General features: G+C 32.4%; 1 protein-coding gene across 1 annotated transcript in view; it reads right to left on the bottom strand.

Moving 5' to 3' along the window:
• LOC130442800 (LIM/homeobox protein Lhx5) overlaps nucleotides 1-21322 on the bottom strand; it is a 116240-nt gene that overhangs the window by 14454 nt on the left and 80464 nt on the right. Inside the window, exons 4-5 of the mRNA XM_056777156.1 lie at nucleotides 11295-11455; nucleotides 10980-11234 (exon numbers count right to left, since the gene is read on the bottom strand). Coding sequence (XP_056633134.1) covers nucleotides 10980-11234; nucleotides 11295-11455 — 416 coding nt within the window. The remainder of the gene's footprint in view (nucleotides 1-10979; nucleotides 11235-11294; nucleotides 11456-21322) is intronic.

Below are 21322 nucleotides of genomic sequence, written 5' to 3' on the forward strand. Positions count from 1 at the left end.
CAAAGATGCCGGAAATTTTACTTTCCGCTTCAAACAATCTGGATGAAAAGCTTCATTTTTTTGTCGAATAACTCTACTTCGATCGTCTCCCACGAAAACTTCAAAACGAGACTCATCGCTACGATGTATACAGCTCCACTGTTTAAAATTTCAATTTTTATGCTCTGTGGACCATTTAAGCCTGTTTTTCTTTTGGATTTGAATCAATAATGGCTTTTCCTTGGCCCATGTAAAGATGTAATTTAAATTTAGAAAAATATACATTAAACTAAGGTGATACAAAATTCACCTTGTATATGCGAAATCCTAATTTTTGAGCCTTTCTGTGACATGTGACAATCGAATCATTTGCTTTATACAAACGAACCATATTTCGAACACTATATTTTGACATTTCTGAGTGCTTTTTTCCCATTTTTGAATAAGTTTATTATGTTTATTTATTATACAGTGCTTTTCAGATAAAAGTATCCACCTTTAATAACTTTTGTAATACTGGTATTTAGAAAAAATCCAAAAACACGTCAATTTATGTTGGAAGGGGCAAGCATTATGGCTTATTTAAACTTACTGGAAAAGCCACCCCCTCACCCCTAGCAGCATCCCCTTTATTTTTTAAATTACTTTTCATATTTTTTATGTAAAATTTGGATACTCCTCATTGAGCTGATTTCAAAAATGTATAATACTTGTAGGTTAAAGTGGTTAGTTTATGAGATAAACAATTTTTCTTTTAAGAGCACAAATTTTACATATTATTTACTTTCACCTTATTTGCCTGTACTAAAATGGGTTGTACAACATTTGAAACTCTTTAATCTTTTTAACTGTGATATTTATTATGAAGTTACAATAAGTGTTAAAAATGAGTACCATTCACTTCCATACAATGGTATAATCTATTTTGAAATGCCTCTCTGACATTGTTTAATACGGCTAGATTTAATTGTCGACATTCATTTTCTATCCTCTCTCGTAAATCATCCAGAGATTCTGGTTGGGTAGCATAAACTTTTGTTTTTAAATACCCCCATAAAAAGAAGTCTAGGGGTGTTAAATCCGGTGACCTAGGTGGCCACTCCATCATCTGGCCCCTTCTACCTATCCAACGAGCGGGGAATGTTTCGTTTAAAAATTGTCGGACATGCATAGCATAGTGTGGGGGAGCTCCGTCTTGTTGAAATACCAGCAAATGTTCGGAAAGGTTATCATCATTTTCTATTATTGTTGTAATACGTGGGTCAACCCCTTCCCTGAGTAACTCAAGATATGATTCACCATTTAAATTTCCGTTGATGAAGAAAGGTCCGACAATGTGGTCACCTAGGATACCACACCAAACGTTCAACTTTTGGGGATGTTGTGTATGGAATTCACGCATAATATGTGGATCACTTTCAGCCCAATATCTACAATTATGCCTACTTACTAAGCCATTTAATGACCCTGAGCATTCATCAGAAAAGCAAATATTGTTTAACAATTGTGGATTGTTATTGATAATTTGCGTCATTGATTCGCAAAACTCTAGACGACGATCAAAATCATCTTCATTCAACTCGTGCACCAACTTAACTTTGTATGGGTGGTACTTGAATTTATGTAGAACTCGGAAAACTGTAGAAGATGAAACACCGATCGCTCTACTTATTGTTGACAACGATTGCGGTTGTTGAGCCTCTAAGCTGACTTGTCCTAAAATTGCCACTTGGATTGCTTCGTTATTTACGAGTCCCTCTCGCTTATGCACTTTATTGCAAACAGACCCTGTTGTAGTAAATTTCTCCATCAGTTGAATTACTTACTTATGAGTTGCATGTCTTCCGTCATGTAATTCGTTAAATATTCTAGCAGCAGCTCTTGCACAATTATTATTTTGGTAGTATAAACCTACAATTTCAATTCTTTCTTGCAAAGAGTAAACCATTTCAGAGAAACAAAATAAATAATGTATCAAATTACACTATCAATAGTGACTACAAATTCTAAGTGACAATGTCAAACTTTAATAAAAAGTAGAGTTTTTTGTTGTTTGGATTTTTTAAGTAGAATAAATAGCACAGTTAAAAAGATTAAAGAGTTTGAACTGTTGTACAACCCATTTTAGTACAGGCAAATAAGGTGAAAGTAAATAATAAGTAAAATTTGTGCTCTTAAAAGAAAAATTGTTTATCTCATAAACTAACCACTTTAACCTACAAGTATTATACATTTTTGAAATCAGCTCAAAGAGGAGTATCCAAATTTTACATGAAAAATATGAAAAGTAATTTAAAAAAATAAAGGGGATGCTGCTAGGGGTGAGGGGGTGGCTTTTCCAGTAAGTTTAAATAAGCCATAATGCTTGCCCCTTCCAACATAAATTGACGCGTTTTTGGATTTTTTCTAAATACCAGTATTACAAAAGTTATTAAAGGTGGATACTTTTATCTGAAAAGCACTGTATAATAAATAAACATAATAAACTTATTCAAAAATGGGAAAAAAGCACTCAGAAATGTCAAAATATGTTATTTTTAATTATCTGTCACTTAAAAGAACATTTTGTGAAAATATCACTTACCCAGCCTACTTTATTATTTGCGTATTTTAGACCTAATGAAACTTTGAACACAATTTTGGAAACAATGAACCCTTGTAATATGCATAAAAAATTATTATCAACAAGACCTATCATATTAAGTGTCATTCAAAATATTTGACAATATTCGTCCAAAATCTATTTTAGACGTAAAACTAAAAGTTTAAAACATTCTACTAACAGCTACTTTTTGGTATTTTAAAATAAAGTTTAATAATTTCGAATGATAAAGAACATGGAAGAAGAATAGAAGAAAAGATTGGAAAATTGATTTGACATTACCAGTGCACGAAAAAGGAAACAGCAAATACTGCAATAATTCAAGAGACTCAAAAAGTAGATTTCGGAAGTACATAAGATCATGTGTCCACAATAAAAGAAATCATTGGTAGAAAATAACATCGTCCTAATCATTATATATTGTATATACATGGTAAAAGCTTCCGATGAAGTACCACGAGCATTTGGAAAAGTATTTACCATAAAAGAGGAACAAAGAAAGACCAGAAACAACATGGGACAATATGCTAGGAAATATTTTAAAAAAGAAGGGAAGGACATGAATCGAAGTCATCTACTTTGGCGCAAGATACAGAAGAATAGAATTTTTTTATAAGAAATTAATTAAATAGGAAAATTAACATATATATCTGTTCAGAATAACAGGTAACGCCGCGATATCTTCTTTGGTGATTTTTTCATAGTAATAAAATATTATTGCCATATATACATTCCCGTATTTCTAAGGTTTTTTGCCAATAAAAATCTCCGAACTAGCAAGGTTTTTAATAGCACATTTCAAATTTGCAACGTGGTCAGTGCGCTCTTAACTTACATTATGAATATCTCTCGTAATTATTATAGATTCTACTTGATGAAACGCACTGTATACTATAAGCGTGATACATCAAAAGCACCCTGTCGTGTTTAACCAACCTTTTGAAAAGGTCATTTTCCCAAAAACATACGATCCTTCTTAGTATTTCGTACCGACTTAGACCGTCAGTCGTTTTTCAAATTTAGTAACGGCCTTCAACTGATTTTATTAATTATTTGAGAAATTTTTGTTGATAATTATAGGTTAGATCATTTCTGTCTTTTTCGTTATAAATTACGATGTATTTGATTTGGGATTTTTAATTACAGGGGGCGTGTTAATTATTTCGGAGGGTAGTAATTTGGGAAATATTTAAGAAAGAATTATGTGCGGAATTACCCCGAGGGAAATATTTTTGTTTCAGTTATGCGTCTTCATTAGAGCAAATATAAAGTTTTAATAATAAGCTACCACCTTGTTAAAAGTGTATTTTATTACTATTTGAAAAGTTGCAACAACATTAAATCTATTATAATTCGACAAATAACAAGTGAATCGAAAGTTAACTGCAAAAACAAGAGTGTTCTCAATTGGCATATTAATACAACTTCTGCTGTGGTGGCGTTATTAGATAAATACCGGAATTTCTATAAATTATTAATTTATAGTCAAACTTTGAATGGGAAATGAGCTGCGACCTTGTCTTAATCATAATTCGATATTCTGTTTTCACTTTCTCATTCTCAGCTTTTTGTCTTTGACGGTTACGTTTTACATTAATTGATGTTTGACAAAAATGAAACAAGACCTGACACTTGACATAGCAGAATGTGACAGAAGAAGAAAATCTAACCCTAACCTAACTAAACATAACCTTACCTAACCTAACTTTACTAATCTAACCTCAACGATTATAGACACAAATGATTGCTCAGTTATATTAAACTTGTGTTAAAAATTTGGGAGGATAAAACACAGTCAAAAAGTCTACCACACACAGAAATGTCAAAAAAGTACATGCTTACAGATTAATCACATAGTTGATTATATAGCAAACACCAAATTTATGATACTCAGCAGGCAACCCCACCATGGCACCACCCTAAAGCTTAATGAACGGCAAATTGAAAGGGTCTATAATTCAAATACTTTTGGAGTATTATTAAAGAGGATCTAGATCCGGACAGAGAATAGAGATTGCTCAGGCAACTTTTAATAATAATTTGAAGTTAAGACAATATTGTACGAAGTAAAGAAGTGGATTCCAAAGATCAGGATAATGAATGAGGCTTCACGGAAGAATTTTCCGTATTTCTTGGACACAACATGTTCAATATACAACGTAGAGCAAACGTCGAAAGGCAACTCTATCGACTGTTGATTATATAGCAAACACCAAATTTATGATACTCAGCAGGCAACCCCACCATGGCACCACCCTAAAGCTTAATGGACGGCAAATTGAAAGGGTCTATAATTCAAATACTTTGGAAGTATTATTAAAGAGGATCTAGATCCGGACAGAGAATAGAGATTGCTCAGGCAACTTTTAATAATAATTTGAAGTTAAGACAATATTGTACGAAGTAAAGAAGTGGATTCCAAAGATCAGGATAATGAATGAGGCTTCACGGAAGAATTTTCCGTATTTCTTGGACACAACATGTTCAATGTACAACGTAGAGCAAACGTCGAAAGGCAACTCTATCGACTATTACAGCTTTTTCTCATGGGCATATCGAGGAACTCTAAGAAGCTGGAAGAAAGTAGCAGACGTGTTGGTAGTGGTTCAGATGGGCATTAAACTGGTTGGTGAATTTTTTGACTTGGTAAAGGACCGTACAACTTTTTGGTAATCGCCAAAATCAGAGAGACAGGACAAAGCATGTGAAAGAAGAAGAAGAAACGAATTCCAATATCCAAAGGCTGTAGTGTTAACAGCGTGTTTCAGTAATAATTTTTGTGGTTATTAACAATATTAATAGTTTTGTGTGTTAATCATTGAATTAATGAGTAAAAAATATATGGATGAGTTTTCTTTTCTCGGTAACCATTTAGTGAACTAATTTTCTATAGTTTTATGTATTTGCAACGACATAGACGTCATAAATTAATCATCAATATCGTAAAAATGTCTCTAGACTTTAACGTAGCATTTTTATGAATGTAACTAAAGATAATTTATTTCGCAAGACGCGCTTCTACAAAAGAGTAACTTCTCAAAATATTTATTCCATACATTTATGTCGCTCCCTATATTTAAACAAAAAAAAAATTCATCCTCGTTCTACAAAAGAGATCCCGTTGAGTTTCCTAGTACCCGTACGCTTCGTTAGAATGATTTATCGAACACAAAAAATCGTAATAAAAAGCCACTTCAACGAAACCAAAAATGAAAAAGAAGAAAAACGTGGAATATCACTCAAATAAAAATTTGACATTTTTATGTTGTAGACCTCTTTGAAACGATCCGCCTATAAAGTACAAAAATCTTAACACCTGAATATATAAAAATATAAAATATCTATAAGGCCGTAAAACACATATTAAAAATAATATTTATATATCTGAAAAAGGCCGCTTTGGCGTTTTATTGCTCGAGTGAGTTGTTTACGACGACCGCCTCAAAAGTAAGTTGGTTATGAATTCCCTCCTGTATTGAGCGCAGTATGCTGCTCAATGATTTTTCTTGTTTTCCATACAATTCCTGTACACGAAATCGCATCTTGTATTTCATATACTTAATGTCCCATTTCCAAAATAACCAACTTTTTTGAAATTCATAAAATTAACATAGTTAGATAGTTTTTCTTACTATTTTTTATCTAAAATTTATAAATATTGTACAAGGGTTCTCTTAAAAGTTCTCTTCCTTGCTTTGTGTTGATGAAACTGGAAACCATCAGAAATGACAAAACAGTCACGATAATGGATTGCAAAGGGTAAAATTATTCTAAAGAGGATAAAGTCGATTGCATCGTTAGGAAAAGGAATCTAAACGTTATAATATCAAAATAAAGTAGATGTTCCTTTCGAAGAAATCTACTGAAATATGTGCACCTAGATTAAATCGAAAGAACCTACTTTTTATTCGAATATTTTGTGATAACTAGAGAAGTTACAGCTGCAGTTACAGCTATTCGCGGATTCCTTGGAGACCTGCGCACTTGAATAGTAATTAGAAATGTTTTGCTTCATTTGGGATTTTATTGAGTGTAAATTTATGATTATTGCTGATTTGAATCTGGTGTATTTATTCTTTCGAGCCAAGTTCTCTTTTTAATAATAGATACAGAACAAAGAAATAAAACAAAGCTCTTCATTGAGTAACGAAGACTTAATCGGAAGAATTAACGAGGTGAAAAATGAAAATTTAGAGACAATTTAGAGGTACTAACTATACACCAGCAGAGTACGTCGGCCAGTTGCAATTAAAATAGCAGAAAGACTAAAACAATCACCAAAGGAATGAGTTTGGTAAATTGAGTGCATACAACTTTACTGTAATAGTTTTAAGGTTTGCTAGACATAATCAGGATCCTACAGAGGTCAGAACAGCTTACTTTTCAAGCAATCTGTCCGGTAATGTTATAATCTGGCCAACAACTGAAGAGCAAATGTATATAAGGTGACTGTTTTTGGTGGCCAATGGATTCTCATAAGTTATAGGCGCAATAGATGGAACTAATATTAAACAAAAACAGAGAGATGTTTATAGAATCAGAAATAGGTCACTGAATGATTTAAACCGCACTTGCGGAGAAAAAAATGTCCAGCTTGTTTTGGATTTTGTCTGTACGAACAAAACTATAGTATATTTGGGAACGATGTACAGTGTGCTCGATGACATCAAAACGTGGTCAAAGTACATGCAAAGTTTTTATTGTTGAGTTTAGTTTATTGAAATATATTAAAATAACAATAATTTATCATAATCTGTGAGTGTGTTTTTTTAAATAAAGATTATAAACTATCGAGAAGAACGTAATTGATTCAAAAATGTTTTCTATCTCATCAGGTGGCGCACAAGGGCGGATCCAGGGTCTTGACAAAGGGGGGTCATTAGTATTAGGAAGAGTCCTCCCCCAAAGACATGGCATTTTAAGCATTTTACCCATAAAATATAAGTTAATTACGTTGTTTTTAACAGCATAATGACGAATTTTACGGAATTTTTACTTTAAACCTCAATTCCTTATCGACTTTCAAACAAAAACCAAGTTAATTAATCAGGATTTAGGGAGGGGGGACATGACCCCCATGACCCCTTCCCTGGATCCGCGCTTGGAGGAGCCAAAAGTTTTAGAATTCCAGAGACAATGCTTTCCTTTGGTTCTGTGATAACTTCCTTAAGCTAGTAATAACTGGATCGGATGTAACTAGTAAAATACTAATACATATCTGCATTAGTCAATTGCCTTGACGTTTTTCTAGTCCAATCTTTATTCCTGGATTCTTTTGCTTCTTGAGATAGCTGCGCCCAATTCTTCCCTAACAGATTTGGTTTTTCTTCTTTCAGTTTTCTCGCTACTAACTACTTCGGGCCGTTCCATGCGAGAAATTGACGGTTTCTCATCAGGCAAATAAGCAATAGGATGAATACAGTTAATTGAGCCAAGCACCTTTTCGAAAATACGGAACACAACTGATAAATGCTACGTTCCACTGATTTTAAAGTTTCTTCGCCATGCCCTTGAGATATTGAATGAACACGGACCACATTTTGAACACATTGACATTTTTTCGTATAATTTTTACGTCTCAGTTTTTGCCTAATAGTGGTTATTTGGAAGTGGTAAATATGGGCAGCTAAATTTTTTTAGCGGCTTCTATTCTATTTGAAAAAGGAATTGGAGCGTACTAGGCGTAATCAATTTGGTAGACATTCACAACACAAATAAATAGTTCAAAATTTTCTTTTGACTTACACACTGAGAACAAACAAAGCGTGCTGATGCGTACATTCAAGAGACAAACATAAGCGGCATTTCTGAACACTTCACAATTTGGACTTTTGGCCGCTGCCTCCCGGAAAATTAGTATCATTTCATACGGTAGTCCCCTTTTATTTTCTTTCATATCAATCTAACGGTATGACGATGCTGCCATCGTCATACCACGTTTCAATTTCATCCACAGCTGTGTCCTCTGTTTTTGAGTGCGTTTAGTCAATCATAAAGTTGTCATTTTCGCCAAATTATTGGCAAAAGCAACCAAATCTTCCCTAAATAACAAGATCATTAGTATCCTCGCGGTGGATTTAGACTTGTAGATGAACCTTTCCCAGGGCTCTATCAACTTTATCTTCTAGCTTGTTGAATATTTCGTAAATATTGTCCACTGAAGGAAACTTTATTTCTTCTGTTTATTGATATAGTCCCTTAAGATTTTTGAATATATTTTATTAATGTAATAAACACGGATCTATAAGAAGATGATTCTAAAAAGATAATTCACAAGAAAATTAATAAATCAATACCTACCCTACCAATTTATATAACACCCGATAGATATCAAATTGGTATCGAGAACCGAATCAAAACAGTATGCATAGTTAGTTGTTGCTGTCAAGGACGATCTATACATACGATGGATCTTATAGAAGCTCTAAATAAAAGGCAAAGCACTGATTATAGTGGCCTTAACGCAGTCGATCTGCCGCGGCTTCAGACAGTCGTTTTTTCGCAACCTAAGTAGCTTTAAACGGGCACGATGTGCTTTTTGGGCGTGGCGCGATTAGATAATATCAACAGGACAATCCAATCGATAGGACCTACCAGCCCACCTCGAACTTTCCTCCAAATCTAGATGCTATTCTGGAATAGAAGATACAGCTCAGTTTACACAGGTAGACGCAGAAAATCCGGAGACGGAGCATCCCATAAAGGCGTTTATAAGCTCTGGCGAATCACCACATTTTATTTGGAAAATGTACTAAACCTCTAACGATTCCTTTAAATAAATGGCAACAGATATTTTTCTTACCCTTCTGCCATTTTGGAGGAAAATCCGGAGACGGTGCATCCCGTATCCCTGGTGTTATAAACACAGGGGTGGTTTGCATTAAAGAGGTGATAGTAGGATATTCAACAATCGTGTTTGGTGACCGAATTTTTTTTTCAATATTACAGTAAAGTCAAAGGGGAATATTTCATCACTAAAACTAACGAATCGATAATGAGTAGACATTTACAACAGATGAAATATCACACGATTTAGAAGTTTTGTTGATTTTTATAATGAATTAGAGTTTTTGATAACGAACATCGTTGATAAATAAATAATTAAGCTAACAATTTGACCTGTTATTATCTATTCTCTCGATTTTATTTTGTTTTTTTTTGAATATTGCTACAAATTGGCGCAGCTAAATCGTTCTCATAATTTTCAATCGCAGTTTAAAAAATATTAGCTTGACTAATGTTTGGATTGTATATCTTTGTGCATCCCCGCTGCTACGACAACCCCTAGGGGTTCTTTTATAGTACCGCTGAAGAGTGTGGTTCCCATCAGGGTTCCCACTCCACCACGAACACGTAACTTACTTTAAAGTTTGACAACATAAACTCCACTTTAGAATATTGAAAAGTGTATAGATTTATTTTTAAAAATTTAAAAGTTAGAGAAGGATTTGAATAGTAAATTGAGCCTCGATTCACTCAGAAATAAACAATGAGGCAAAGTGAAGAAAAGAATGTAAAAAAATAAGAACCGTTATTGAAGAAATTATTTATGTGAATATTATTTTCAAAATTTATTTCTACTAGGCACGCTTTTTCAAAGTGGATGGCAACAGATGTAGGTATCCACCTTCCTATTAAAAAATACCCCCGAGGGAGAAATATTGATATTTACAACCGTCCTTGCAGATGGTCAAAATCTACCGCAAATACCCATTAAAATTTATCGTAGGAAATGGCACATAAATACGAATCTGATAAAAATAATGTTTATATAATGATATATCATCCTTTCATGTATATATTTTTTAATTAACAATCAAGTTTTATTTATTTACAATATTTATAATTGATTAGTCAATCGATTAATCAATTAACCGTTTAATTACATTGTTATAAGTTGTATCGAATTCGAGATTAGATCGAATAAAATTCCATATATCGATTTAGATTGTTCTGTTAGTTACTATATTCAAATTTCGTATCTACAAGATGAACAATCGTTTTATTTTTTAGATAAAAAAGTAAGTAAAGTAAAAAGAAATTGACGGATGTCTCAATTAAAATTTTAATAGCGTCGCCGCTGATTTAAAGTGAAAAGAAAAATTGTACATATGAGACCACACCTCGCCGTCATCGGTAATTTACAAACCGCGCGCCAGGTCGCGCTTGAGTCGCTTTAAAAATCAAAATCGAATGTGCTGTGACCAAAATACGCAGCAGATGACGACACCAGTCGCATCAGTCGACTGAGATGTAAACTTGTGACTAATTTCAATTCGGTATGTTTGTCAACGGAGCTAATTGGGGTTATAATGAGATATTTCGAATATATGTTCGTAGAAAGTAAAATTATACTGAGTGGATAAACAAAAATACTGAAAATGAAAAGAATTTATACCTGTATCACCCTCATAGGTAATCCTGTCTCTTTCGCTAATTGTTCCCGTATATGCCTCGTAGGTTTCGGCGTTTGCGAGAAAGCCGTCTTCAGAATTTCTAATTGTTTCGCTTTTATCGTTGTTCTAGGTCCCCTACGTTTCGAACCCGCGCTACTATCATCAGGACTTTTATTTTCCGTTTGGGAATCCCTCGTTTCTGGATCACCGTCGAGGGAATTTTGATCTTCTGAATCATCTTGACCAGTTTTAGAATCCTATAATAAATAAACACTCAATGTCATAATTTTTTCTATGTATAATTAGTGAATATTTACCTGTCCAAGGGAACTACTGATGTCGGGGGGGAGAGAATTGTTATTTGTTTCGCCGGGGGCTGGAGGGAGTGAACCGTGTATTGAATGGTGTTTAACGACTGAGGAAGTTGTACTATTTTCGTCATCTTCTTCATCTTCAGACGCCGAACCCATCAGAGATTCTGTAACAAAAACGTTGTCGTAAAAAATATTTATTGGACAGCAAAAGTTCAATTTCCACGCTGTATGGAAAGTCTCTTTTACTTATTTGTAATATTTTAGAAATTATTATACTGTATAACTGAATAATCGGAACGCATTCCTTTGCACTACACATATTATAACTGATTCTCTTTCTACTTCAACGTACTCTAAGAATAACCCAAAGCAGTCAATTGGAACTTTGTTATTGATGTCTATGACTAACAAACTAAAAATTAAATAAACTTTTTTTCAATAATTTTAATGATATACTCAAAGTTTTGTTCAAATATTCATAAAATATGGATGATAATATTGATATTCAATTGACGTGAAAAATGTATAGCTTAAATTGTAATACATCGTGAATTTTTGCAATGCCTATACAATAAAGACGATCTACAAGTCATTATAAGGAGTAGAAACAGAAATATATTGAAATAATATCGAAGTAGTTAGGTTTAGAAGAGAATCCAACGTGCAGACTCTGCTACATAGAGAACGCAACCCTCTTACTCACATACCGTCGAAACGAGAAGCTCCAGAGAATTATACCTGGAGAAATATTAAATAGAAAACGAAGAATTTTGATAGTTAGAGCCATCTAATAGCCTGGCTATCTGAAAGGTGTGGAAATAATGAATCAGGTACAAACTATGAGCATCCCCAGTGCCACAGAATGAAAAGGGGACATAATATGTGACACAAATTAATTAATATAGTACAACTATTGTATAGCACCTGTATAACGTCCTAACAACGATCTATATGATACAGTGTAGGTGTAAGGTATCAAGTTTTGTGAGTTTTTAAAGTTTAATATAGTTAAAACATTGTTTGTTTTATTTTATTTATTTTATGTTAAGTTTATCTTTCCAAGGTTTTCATTGTCTTTAACATAATTTAGCCTAATCAATTTGGATATTCAATAGGTCGATTCAGTCAAAAATTGACTTTTTATTTCGAAAAAATTGACTCTCCTTAGCCAAAATTGACTTTTTTGATTTTTATATTGTCCTAAGATTGGTTATTATTTTTTCATATTGATACAAAGTTATAATCTTTCAAAAATCTAGCTTTCTTGGTTTAATATAAAAAATGGGTTTATCTGAGTTAAATTCACTTAAACCATACATTTCCATGTCTTAACTCAATAAAATTTTTTATTCGTATTTTTTTTGATTTATTTTTATAAAAAATAGGCTTTTCTCAGTTGATTCATTTAAAAATTGGCTTTGGTCAAAAAGTAGATTTTTTCAGTTCAATCTGGTTAAGGATTCATTCATTTTGGTTTAAATTGGCTATTTCAAGCCCTACTTCGCTAAATTTTAATGAAAATTCGAAAATTTATTCGAAAGAAAGTTTTTTTGAGGTTACAGTCATTCAACAATAAAATCTTTTTGATTTACTTTGGTAAAAAATTGAATTTGCTCAAAAAGTGATTGTCCTCAGTCTAATTCATTCGAAAATTGGATTCTGATTTTAATTAGGTCAAATAGAGGATCTTTTCAGTTCAATCTGGTTAAAGAATCATTCATTTTGGCTATTTCAAGTCCTGTTTTGCTAAATTTTTATGAAAATTGGTAAATTTATTCGAAAAAAGGTTTTTTTGAGATTATAGTCATTCAACAATAAAATTATTTTGATTAACTTTGATAAAAGAGTTGTTTTTATTAGCGGAATTTTCTCAAAAAGTGATTGTCCCTAGTCTCAAGTTCAAAAAGTGGATCTTTTCAGTTTTATCTGGTTAAAAATTTATTCACTTTGGTCAAACTGGCTTTTTATTTATTATTTTAGTTAAAAATTCCTATTATCATTTCAATTCTATGAAAGCTGGCTAATTTAATCAAAAATGGACTGTTCTAAAATTGTTTCATTCGGAAATTGAACTTTTTCGGTTTATATTAGGCCAAAAACCGATTATGTTGAGTGAAATTAGTTCAAAAATTACTTTTGCAAGTCTTAATTAACCTAAAAAGTGTTTTTTTGCTTTTGGTTAAACTTTTTCAATTTCATTTTGGTCACAACTGAAATTTGAAATTTAGTTTTATTTTGTTAAAACATTGGCTATTATTGTTCACTTCATACTGAAAATTGGCTTTACTAAGTTATTATCTTCCAAAAATAAATTTTCTTGGATCGCCAAAAATTGAAGTTATCGTCATTCAAAAATCGAACTTTTTTGGTTTATGTTGGCCAAAATCTACAAAATAATTGAACTTTTCAAGTCTTAATTGAATAAAAAATCGGATTCTGAATTTAATTTAGACAATTTTTTTGTTGCTAGGAAACTGCTACCAACTAAGACAACTTGACAACTAATTTGAAATTTGAAAATGAAAATATGAAAAGAAAAAAATGTATTATTTTATCAGTTTTTCAGATGAAATCATTGTTGCATTGATTAATTATAAGTTTTGTTTTCAATTATTTGAAATGCATTGTCATTCTTAGAAATAATGTTTATAAGTAAAAAAATTACTGGTTGTTTCGTGATAATGATGCTAGTTTCTTACGAAATCATATAACTAATTTGTAAAAAAACTATAATTGTTCAATTAAACATAATCAAAACAACACCTATACGTATAATTAAAACTTAGTAATAATAATTTTCTTTGTCAATAATCAAATTATAAAATATGACTTTGGATTTTTCTAGTATCGATTTATTAGTTTTCGAGATTCCATAACAAGGTTAAAATTAAAAAAATCAAATCGAGTAAGTGAAAAAAAATCATCCATTACTTTATTCCAGCTCTGTACCATAATATTTTACATCACGACGAGAAATATGAATCAAAAACACGATATTAAGAAGATTTATTAATTTTTCGAGATGCGAGAACAAATAGAAATCAGAGGGAACCAATTTTGGCTACAGATATTATCAAATTAAGTTAATGTTCATAACACTGTATATACTTGGCATAAGGATATTTATCGTCATGAAAAGGCAAGGATAAAAACAAAATGGTCCCAGAAACAACTCTGAACTCTTATTTTTCTTAAATAACAGATATTTTTCTATAACTAATAAGTATGTTAGTAACCACCAGGTATCCAGTAAAAGATAACCAATAAATTTCGGTTTTTAAGCTGAAATGGAGAAATCCCCGTTCCTCGGAAAGGCCGATAAATCTGCTCTAGTTCGTGTCAACTAAGAGCTGACTCAAATGGAGATGGAGATTTAGAAAACGAGGTAAGAAGACAAGTAGCCAGAGCAAATAAGGTCTTCAGAATGTAGTAGGGCGAAACAAATATCCAAGACAAGAAATGTACGAATTCACAAAGCAACAATCAGACCTATACATTAGAAACAATGCCAAAAAAAAATAAGGAACTAAAGAATTTTTGGAGACAGAGAAATTAAAATTTTGAGACGGATCTCGGAACACTACTAGACCGAGAACGATAGCTAGTGAAAGCGAACAATAAATCTCCAATTGGAGCTCGAAGTAGACTTCGAAAAAGTTGGAGTGACGACCTAGAGCCAGAATGTGAAAAGATATCGAAGAAGGAGCGGGCGATATGGAAGAAAGAAGAAGTAGGAAGCTATTTATGAGAAAACCTTAGTAATATAGTTGAGTAATCACAGAAAAAAAATATTTACTTAAATAATGAGTTAATTCCATTTAGTTTTTCCGGTGTGATGCGAGTAGCGCACAGGCACATTTAGAAGTCGAAAATTGAATTCTGATTTTAATTAGGTCAGATAGAGGATCTTTCCAGTTTAATTTGGTTGAAGATTCATCCATTTTGGCAAAGGCACATTTAGAAAACATTTCGTGCATCTAGCGCACTCTACATATATGTCGAATCCGTTCAAAGAGAGCACAAGAAAATTTTTTTTTTTAAGAATCAGAGCATTTTTGGTGTTATGTTCAAAATAATTAAAAAATTGCGTATTTTGAGTTTTCCACAAAAAAGCCTTTTCATTCAAGAGTGGTTAGAAAGTATTAACTCTTCGTTAATCTCTTTCCTACTTTTTCTTTTTTTTTTACGGTTATAAACATTTTAAGCTAAATACAGGGATTTATAACTGCAAATGTGCGCTCGATGCACGCATTCAGTTTTTCGACCCTGAATTATTCTTACTGATATTAATTGTGAATTAAGTCATTAAAATAATATGACAATGAAGTTTCCTATTGAAATGGTTCCGTTTTCGTACAAGATTGTACAATGACAAATGACAGTTAAATTTTGTAAGACAGTTTCTAAAGACATTGAGCTTTTCTACAATACAGTTTCTACGTCAAATAATAGTTATAATTAAAAAATGGTTTCAACTTTCCTATTTTCAAGAAAAATCGGATTAATATTTGCTTTAAGTTGGATCTATAAACTTTACGCTCGCGCTGACGCTCTTGTTTGCATCACGTTCGAGGTCGGGTTCTTGATTTTCGTTTTATACTGGGTATTTAATTGGCTCGCACTATTTAGACCAATCATAAATGTCGTTTCACAAAATATTTTTCGTACTTAGACATTACATTTGTTAATGTTGTTACTATTCTAATTATACATTTGAATTTTTTATTAAGAATGTTAAATGGTATTTTGTGCCTCTATGTTTGGTACAATTAAAAAGGAAACGGCATCGACAATTAGAGAGAAAGAGACATTCGTTGGGTATATTTGGGTGGGATGAGGAATTTTTTATAGAGACTAAAGTTCATTGGAATTGGCCCCGATATAGGAGTTGCTTCTTTGCAGGGCTGGGGATGTGGTGATAGGTTAATGATTGCGCTGCTTTGTGCCGAAAAAAGAAAAAAAAACAGATAACCAAACTTGGCTTGAGAAAAATAAAAGAAAGCTCCAATCTAAGAAAACAAACGGATCTTTCCAGGTATAGAAAAGTTTTTTTGTGTTTTTTTGGCTAATGTTTTTTGGTTTGTTTTGTCATTGTTTTTTTTTGCTTCTTTTTGTTTATTATTTGGGCAAGCGGGTAATAGGGATACGGGCAAGTACAGTTGCGGCTGCATTAATATATATCATCGGCCATTGGGCTGATGAATCGGTTCAGCAGGTTACAGGAAAACCTGCAATATCGACAATTCAAATGGGGCTAGAGAAGGGAGGACTATATGTTATGAAAAAATGAAATCCTGTCCTCATTGGCTATGCGCTAGAACGCGAGCTTCGAACATAAGAATTGAATTTGAGCATTTTCTAAGGAATCTCTAATAATTTCCGATTCCTCTTAGGTGCATATCAAAACAATGATGAAAGTTGCGAAAGAAAACTTCAATTACTGTTCTATAAATACAAAGACCACCTGGAACAGACGATCTGACCTAAACTAACTAAACCGATAAATTTCGAAATCCGTCATCGTAAAAATATGAACCGTTTCTTGTTTATACCGTACAGCACTCGTTAGATAACGAAAGATTCAAAGGTAATAAGAAATAAATAAAAAAAAATATTCTTCAAATAAATCAAAATCGAATGTCCAATGAGCAGAAACACATCTTTCAAAACGTCCGTAGTTGTAGTATATAACGCTGCTTTACTCAACCCAACCGTACCTCGAGGCAAAAACTCCGTTTCTCACTATGTCGTACTTCATATATCCACGTCAAATTCACTCAAAATAGGGGAAAGTAGCGAAAATATTATATATATCAGAATCAAGTTGGTCATTTGGTTAATTTATCCTTGTTAGCCTCATATTAAAGTTTTTATAAGCGTTTTTTGTTGTAGTGATAACGGTATGCTCAGAAACATATTAAAAAATTCGAAAAATCAGATTGGAGAGTTAACAGAAAGGTTTTGTGACCTCTATTAGAGCTCTTCTCATTGCTGAATCATCTAACCTCAGCTTCGGATCTCTTTATATTATAAAAGAATTAGCCAGAATAATTATTCTTTCCTCTAAAATTGAGTATGTGATAGATTCAGATTAATCAGTTTCAGTAGAAGTTATTTTTTCTAGTAAATATATTCCTCTTGCCTGAGTAATCAATTTTCCTACAGTATTCCAGGTCAAATTTGACTGCTTCTATTGCAATCAGAGTAGATCGCTACACATAATTTCTAGTATTTTCTTTTCAATTTTATCTCTTCCAATCACACAAATAATACCGGTCATCAAATAGCCAAAATGTTATCATAGATGTTCTTACTTTGTAAAACCATAATCGATTACAATCGTAGATAGGAAAACCCATCATTAGGAATTGTACAGAGTCGTACTTAATATAACAAGCAAAGATAATGTCAGTAAAATTAAATACAAAGATGTATTCGTTGCTTTAAAGTTTTATATTACTTATAGAGCTAAAAAGCCTTTTGCAGAAAAAGTTGTTAAGACTATTTTTTGTTTTTTCTTGTTTTTGTTGCGCAATAATACAGATACACTTTGGTGAATATTGTATAACAATAAAATCATATTAGGGAACAACCTTAAGTCGGTTGAAAACAGTTGAACTCGTTTTTTGAGCATCTGTTGATAGATGTAGTCGTCTCTTTTCTGTTTGGCTCCTCTCAGTGCTAGCCTCTGGTAGGAGGTCTATCGAATATGCAAATTTATTTGTTGATGGTTAATCTTGAAACACGGTTGCCACTTACTTTATTGTGTCCAAACTATGAACCTAAAAGTACCTTACTTGGTTTTATTTAGATATTCCAAGGGATGAATATTTTGTGTAATGTTGTTGTTTATCTATACTTCTGAATGATTCATTGATTCTGGAAATTAAATATTGTAATGCGAATCTGGACAAGATGTTTACTGTCCTAGCAAATCAATTAAAGCATCTTATTCTTCTTGTCTAAGTTATTGAGTTTCCTACAGCATTCCCAGATCAAATTTGAATGATCTCAATCGACAGCCAGCTTCCATTTAAAGGTGTTTTTCTTGAGTTTCTACTTGTACTCTTTCAAGCATGTATTTAAGTTCAATTATTTTTTCGTTTCCTTTTGATTATAACATTTAAACCAATTACAACAAAATCAAGCTCAACCCACACTTTCGAAGCTAGTTGTGAATTTTGAAATTTTGTGTGAATATCCATTCCTAATCTTTCTACTTAAGGTCGTGATAAAATATTGTACAATCCTCATTTTTTTAACTAGTAGGACTGAATGATTTCATTGGTTGAAATATTAGATTTCGTAATAATAATTTTCATAATTATAAACAAAACATTTAAGGTAAATGATTGAATTGGACTTTTATAAATAATTATAACATATAACACTGTCATGTTTAGAAATATTAGAAAATCGTTATGCATTCCACAGACATTTCTTATTGAGAGGAACAAAAAAACCAAAAGTACATTTTCCCAGCTAATAGAGATGATTTTCCAGCAATACTGAAAGTTATCCATGACATCTAAATGTTTCTCTATTGGTCTGAAACTTCACTCCATGATGCAAACAATGTCCGAAGAAATTGCAGCAGTTGTTAGATGGAGATCCATATTAGAAAAAAAAATTGGCGTATAGTGTATGATACCAGGATCCGAACTGTTTTGTTACAATTAAACTAATTTGTGAATGTCACACCACGTGTATTTATTAAACATGTTAACAAAAGCTGCTGTATTAGAATCTTCTTTTCTAAAGTTACAAAACAGTGGCCTCAACCCCTCATGCCCGTTGAGCCAATTAATTGTAACATTTAATTGACTCGTACGTAGGTGGCGGCACAGCTATGAAATAAATATATAATTGATGACCTATATAATATAATTTTTGATATCATGATCTAAAACTTTTGGAATGGATAATAAGCATTCTGGGGGAGCCTCCAGCCAAGGTTTTTCATTCTTGAGTGACACAGTAGGCTGACCTAAAGGTTCACCACTACTCTCATCTATGTCAGGCTCGTTGCTTTTAGACACACACTCATTCAGAGATTCCTTAAGGTCAATGCGATTAAGCCTAATCACATTACCAAAAAAATCTTTCACAAGTTAAGACCTAGGAGAGCTATGCTTGGAAACAATTTGTGCAGGCTCCCACTTATTCTTTACATGGTCAAAAATTGTCACATTGGCTTTAGGGTCCAAAGGTTTTAGATCTTTACTCATAGTAAGACCTGTAAATATTCTGTCTTTGCAATAGTTTCTTAGAAACAGAGTTTCGGTTGCAAAACACTGGAATTGATAGGTACTTTTGTCTTGCAAATCCTGCTCATCAAAATCTCTGCAAGTGATTAGTCAATATACTTAAGTGGTGGATTTCTGTATTGCAAAAAAGCAGTGTGTATATTAGGATTTTCTTTCAAACATTTTTAAGCATATTTTTATCTGTATCTACCCCTTTTTCTGCCAATCCATTGGATTGTGCATAATACGGGCTGCACAAAATGATTTCAAAATTCCAGTTTTTTGCAAACATCTCAAACTCTCTACTATCAAAGGGCACATTATCAGCATTTATTTTATCTGGTGATGATAAAATAACTGATTTCGTCGAATTTGAATGGTTTCCAACCAATTGGAGTATGAACCAAACACAATGAGAAAAATTTTGTTGGCATCGTCTTGAAACAAAATACTATCTCCATTTTCAGAATCATGTTGAGCGATCTCCTAAGCTCTGGGAAAGTTTTTATGTTCATGTCCATTGAAATAAGTAATATTTTTACCAGGAATGGAAAATCCTCCACTTCTTGACAAAATTTATAGAAGATTGCGGATATAAAAATGTTAGAGTCAAGTACCCAAAAAATTGCGACAGTTTCAATATGAAACTAACGGTAGGAATACCGTTTTGCATTTTTAATCTGCCAAATTCGATTGTATCTGTCCAAATATATGTAGATGAAAATTTGCAGAAACATTTGATACAAATTAAAATGAAGAAATAGTAGATATTATTAAAACTATTATCAACTAGCTGACCCGGCAGACTAAATAAATAAACGACTTAAACTTTGGTATAAAATAAACTTAAAACAAACAAACGCAATCCTTTTTTTATTAAAACATATAAAAAAATGCTCGGTATGAATGAAGTTTTATTATTATTTTCGATTAATTACACATGATGTTGCTTACTTAGAAAACAGAGTTTTCCTGGAATACTGGATATTTATAAGGTTTCAGCTAGATATTGACAGACAAACACACTTGTGATACAGAATGTTAATCAATCATAAACATAAACAAAGATGACGGTTTTCCAACGCTCGACGTATAATTGTCCATGCTCGAAATAGGGAAACTTCCAACGACTGGCCTTGCGATTTATTTATGGTTATCGCAAATGCCAGACGTACCGGAACTTGTAAACAGTTTAAAATCTTTTGGTAAATCCGTTAGACTCATCGGTATACGTGGGATCAAGACGTCCTCTCCTTGGTATTTTCACTTTACGATTGTTGCCTGGATGAATAACGTCAAGAATGGCTGTCTTGTTCCATTGCGGTGTGATGTGACAGAAATCTGTGGGTAATGTGATGAATCCGGTCGAGGTTTCCGCTTTATTATTTCCAATGTCTAACAACTGCTTCGAAAACACATTTGCAGTTTTATCTTGTTACAAAATTACTCGCATTTTAACACTATTACAAAAGATCAACAAAAAAAGCACATAACTTGAAATGGCACTATCACCAAGGATAGAAAGATGAACCCTTTGTCTGAGGTACCGATCGACATAGAGGATGGTTATGGTTGCGTTCAGATATTCAATTTGAGACAAAACATCAAGGAAACAAAATTATTGTTTTTATTTAATTGTTTAAATGTCAAGTAAATTTTTAATAAAGACCCAAATAGGTCAATTTTCATCTGATTTTTCAAACTAATTTTTTATTAAAAGAGACCTCAAATCAAGATGATTTATCAAGAGAAACATATTAATAGGTCTTAGAAGTGCAAAGTTGA

This window comes from Diorhabda sublineata, chromosome 4, assembly GCF_026230105.1.
Source record: "Diorhabda sublineata isolate icDioSubl1.1 chromosome 4, icDioSubl1.1, whole genome shotgun sequence".
Taxonomy (NCBI): Eukaryota; Metazoa; Arthropoda; class Insecta; order Coleoptera; family Chrysomelidae; genus Diorhabda; species Diorhabda sublineata.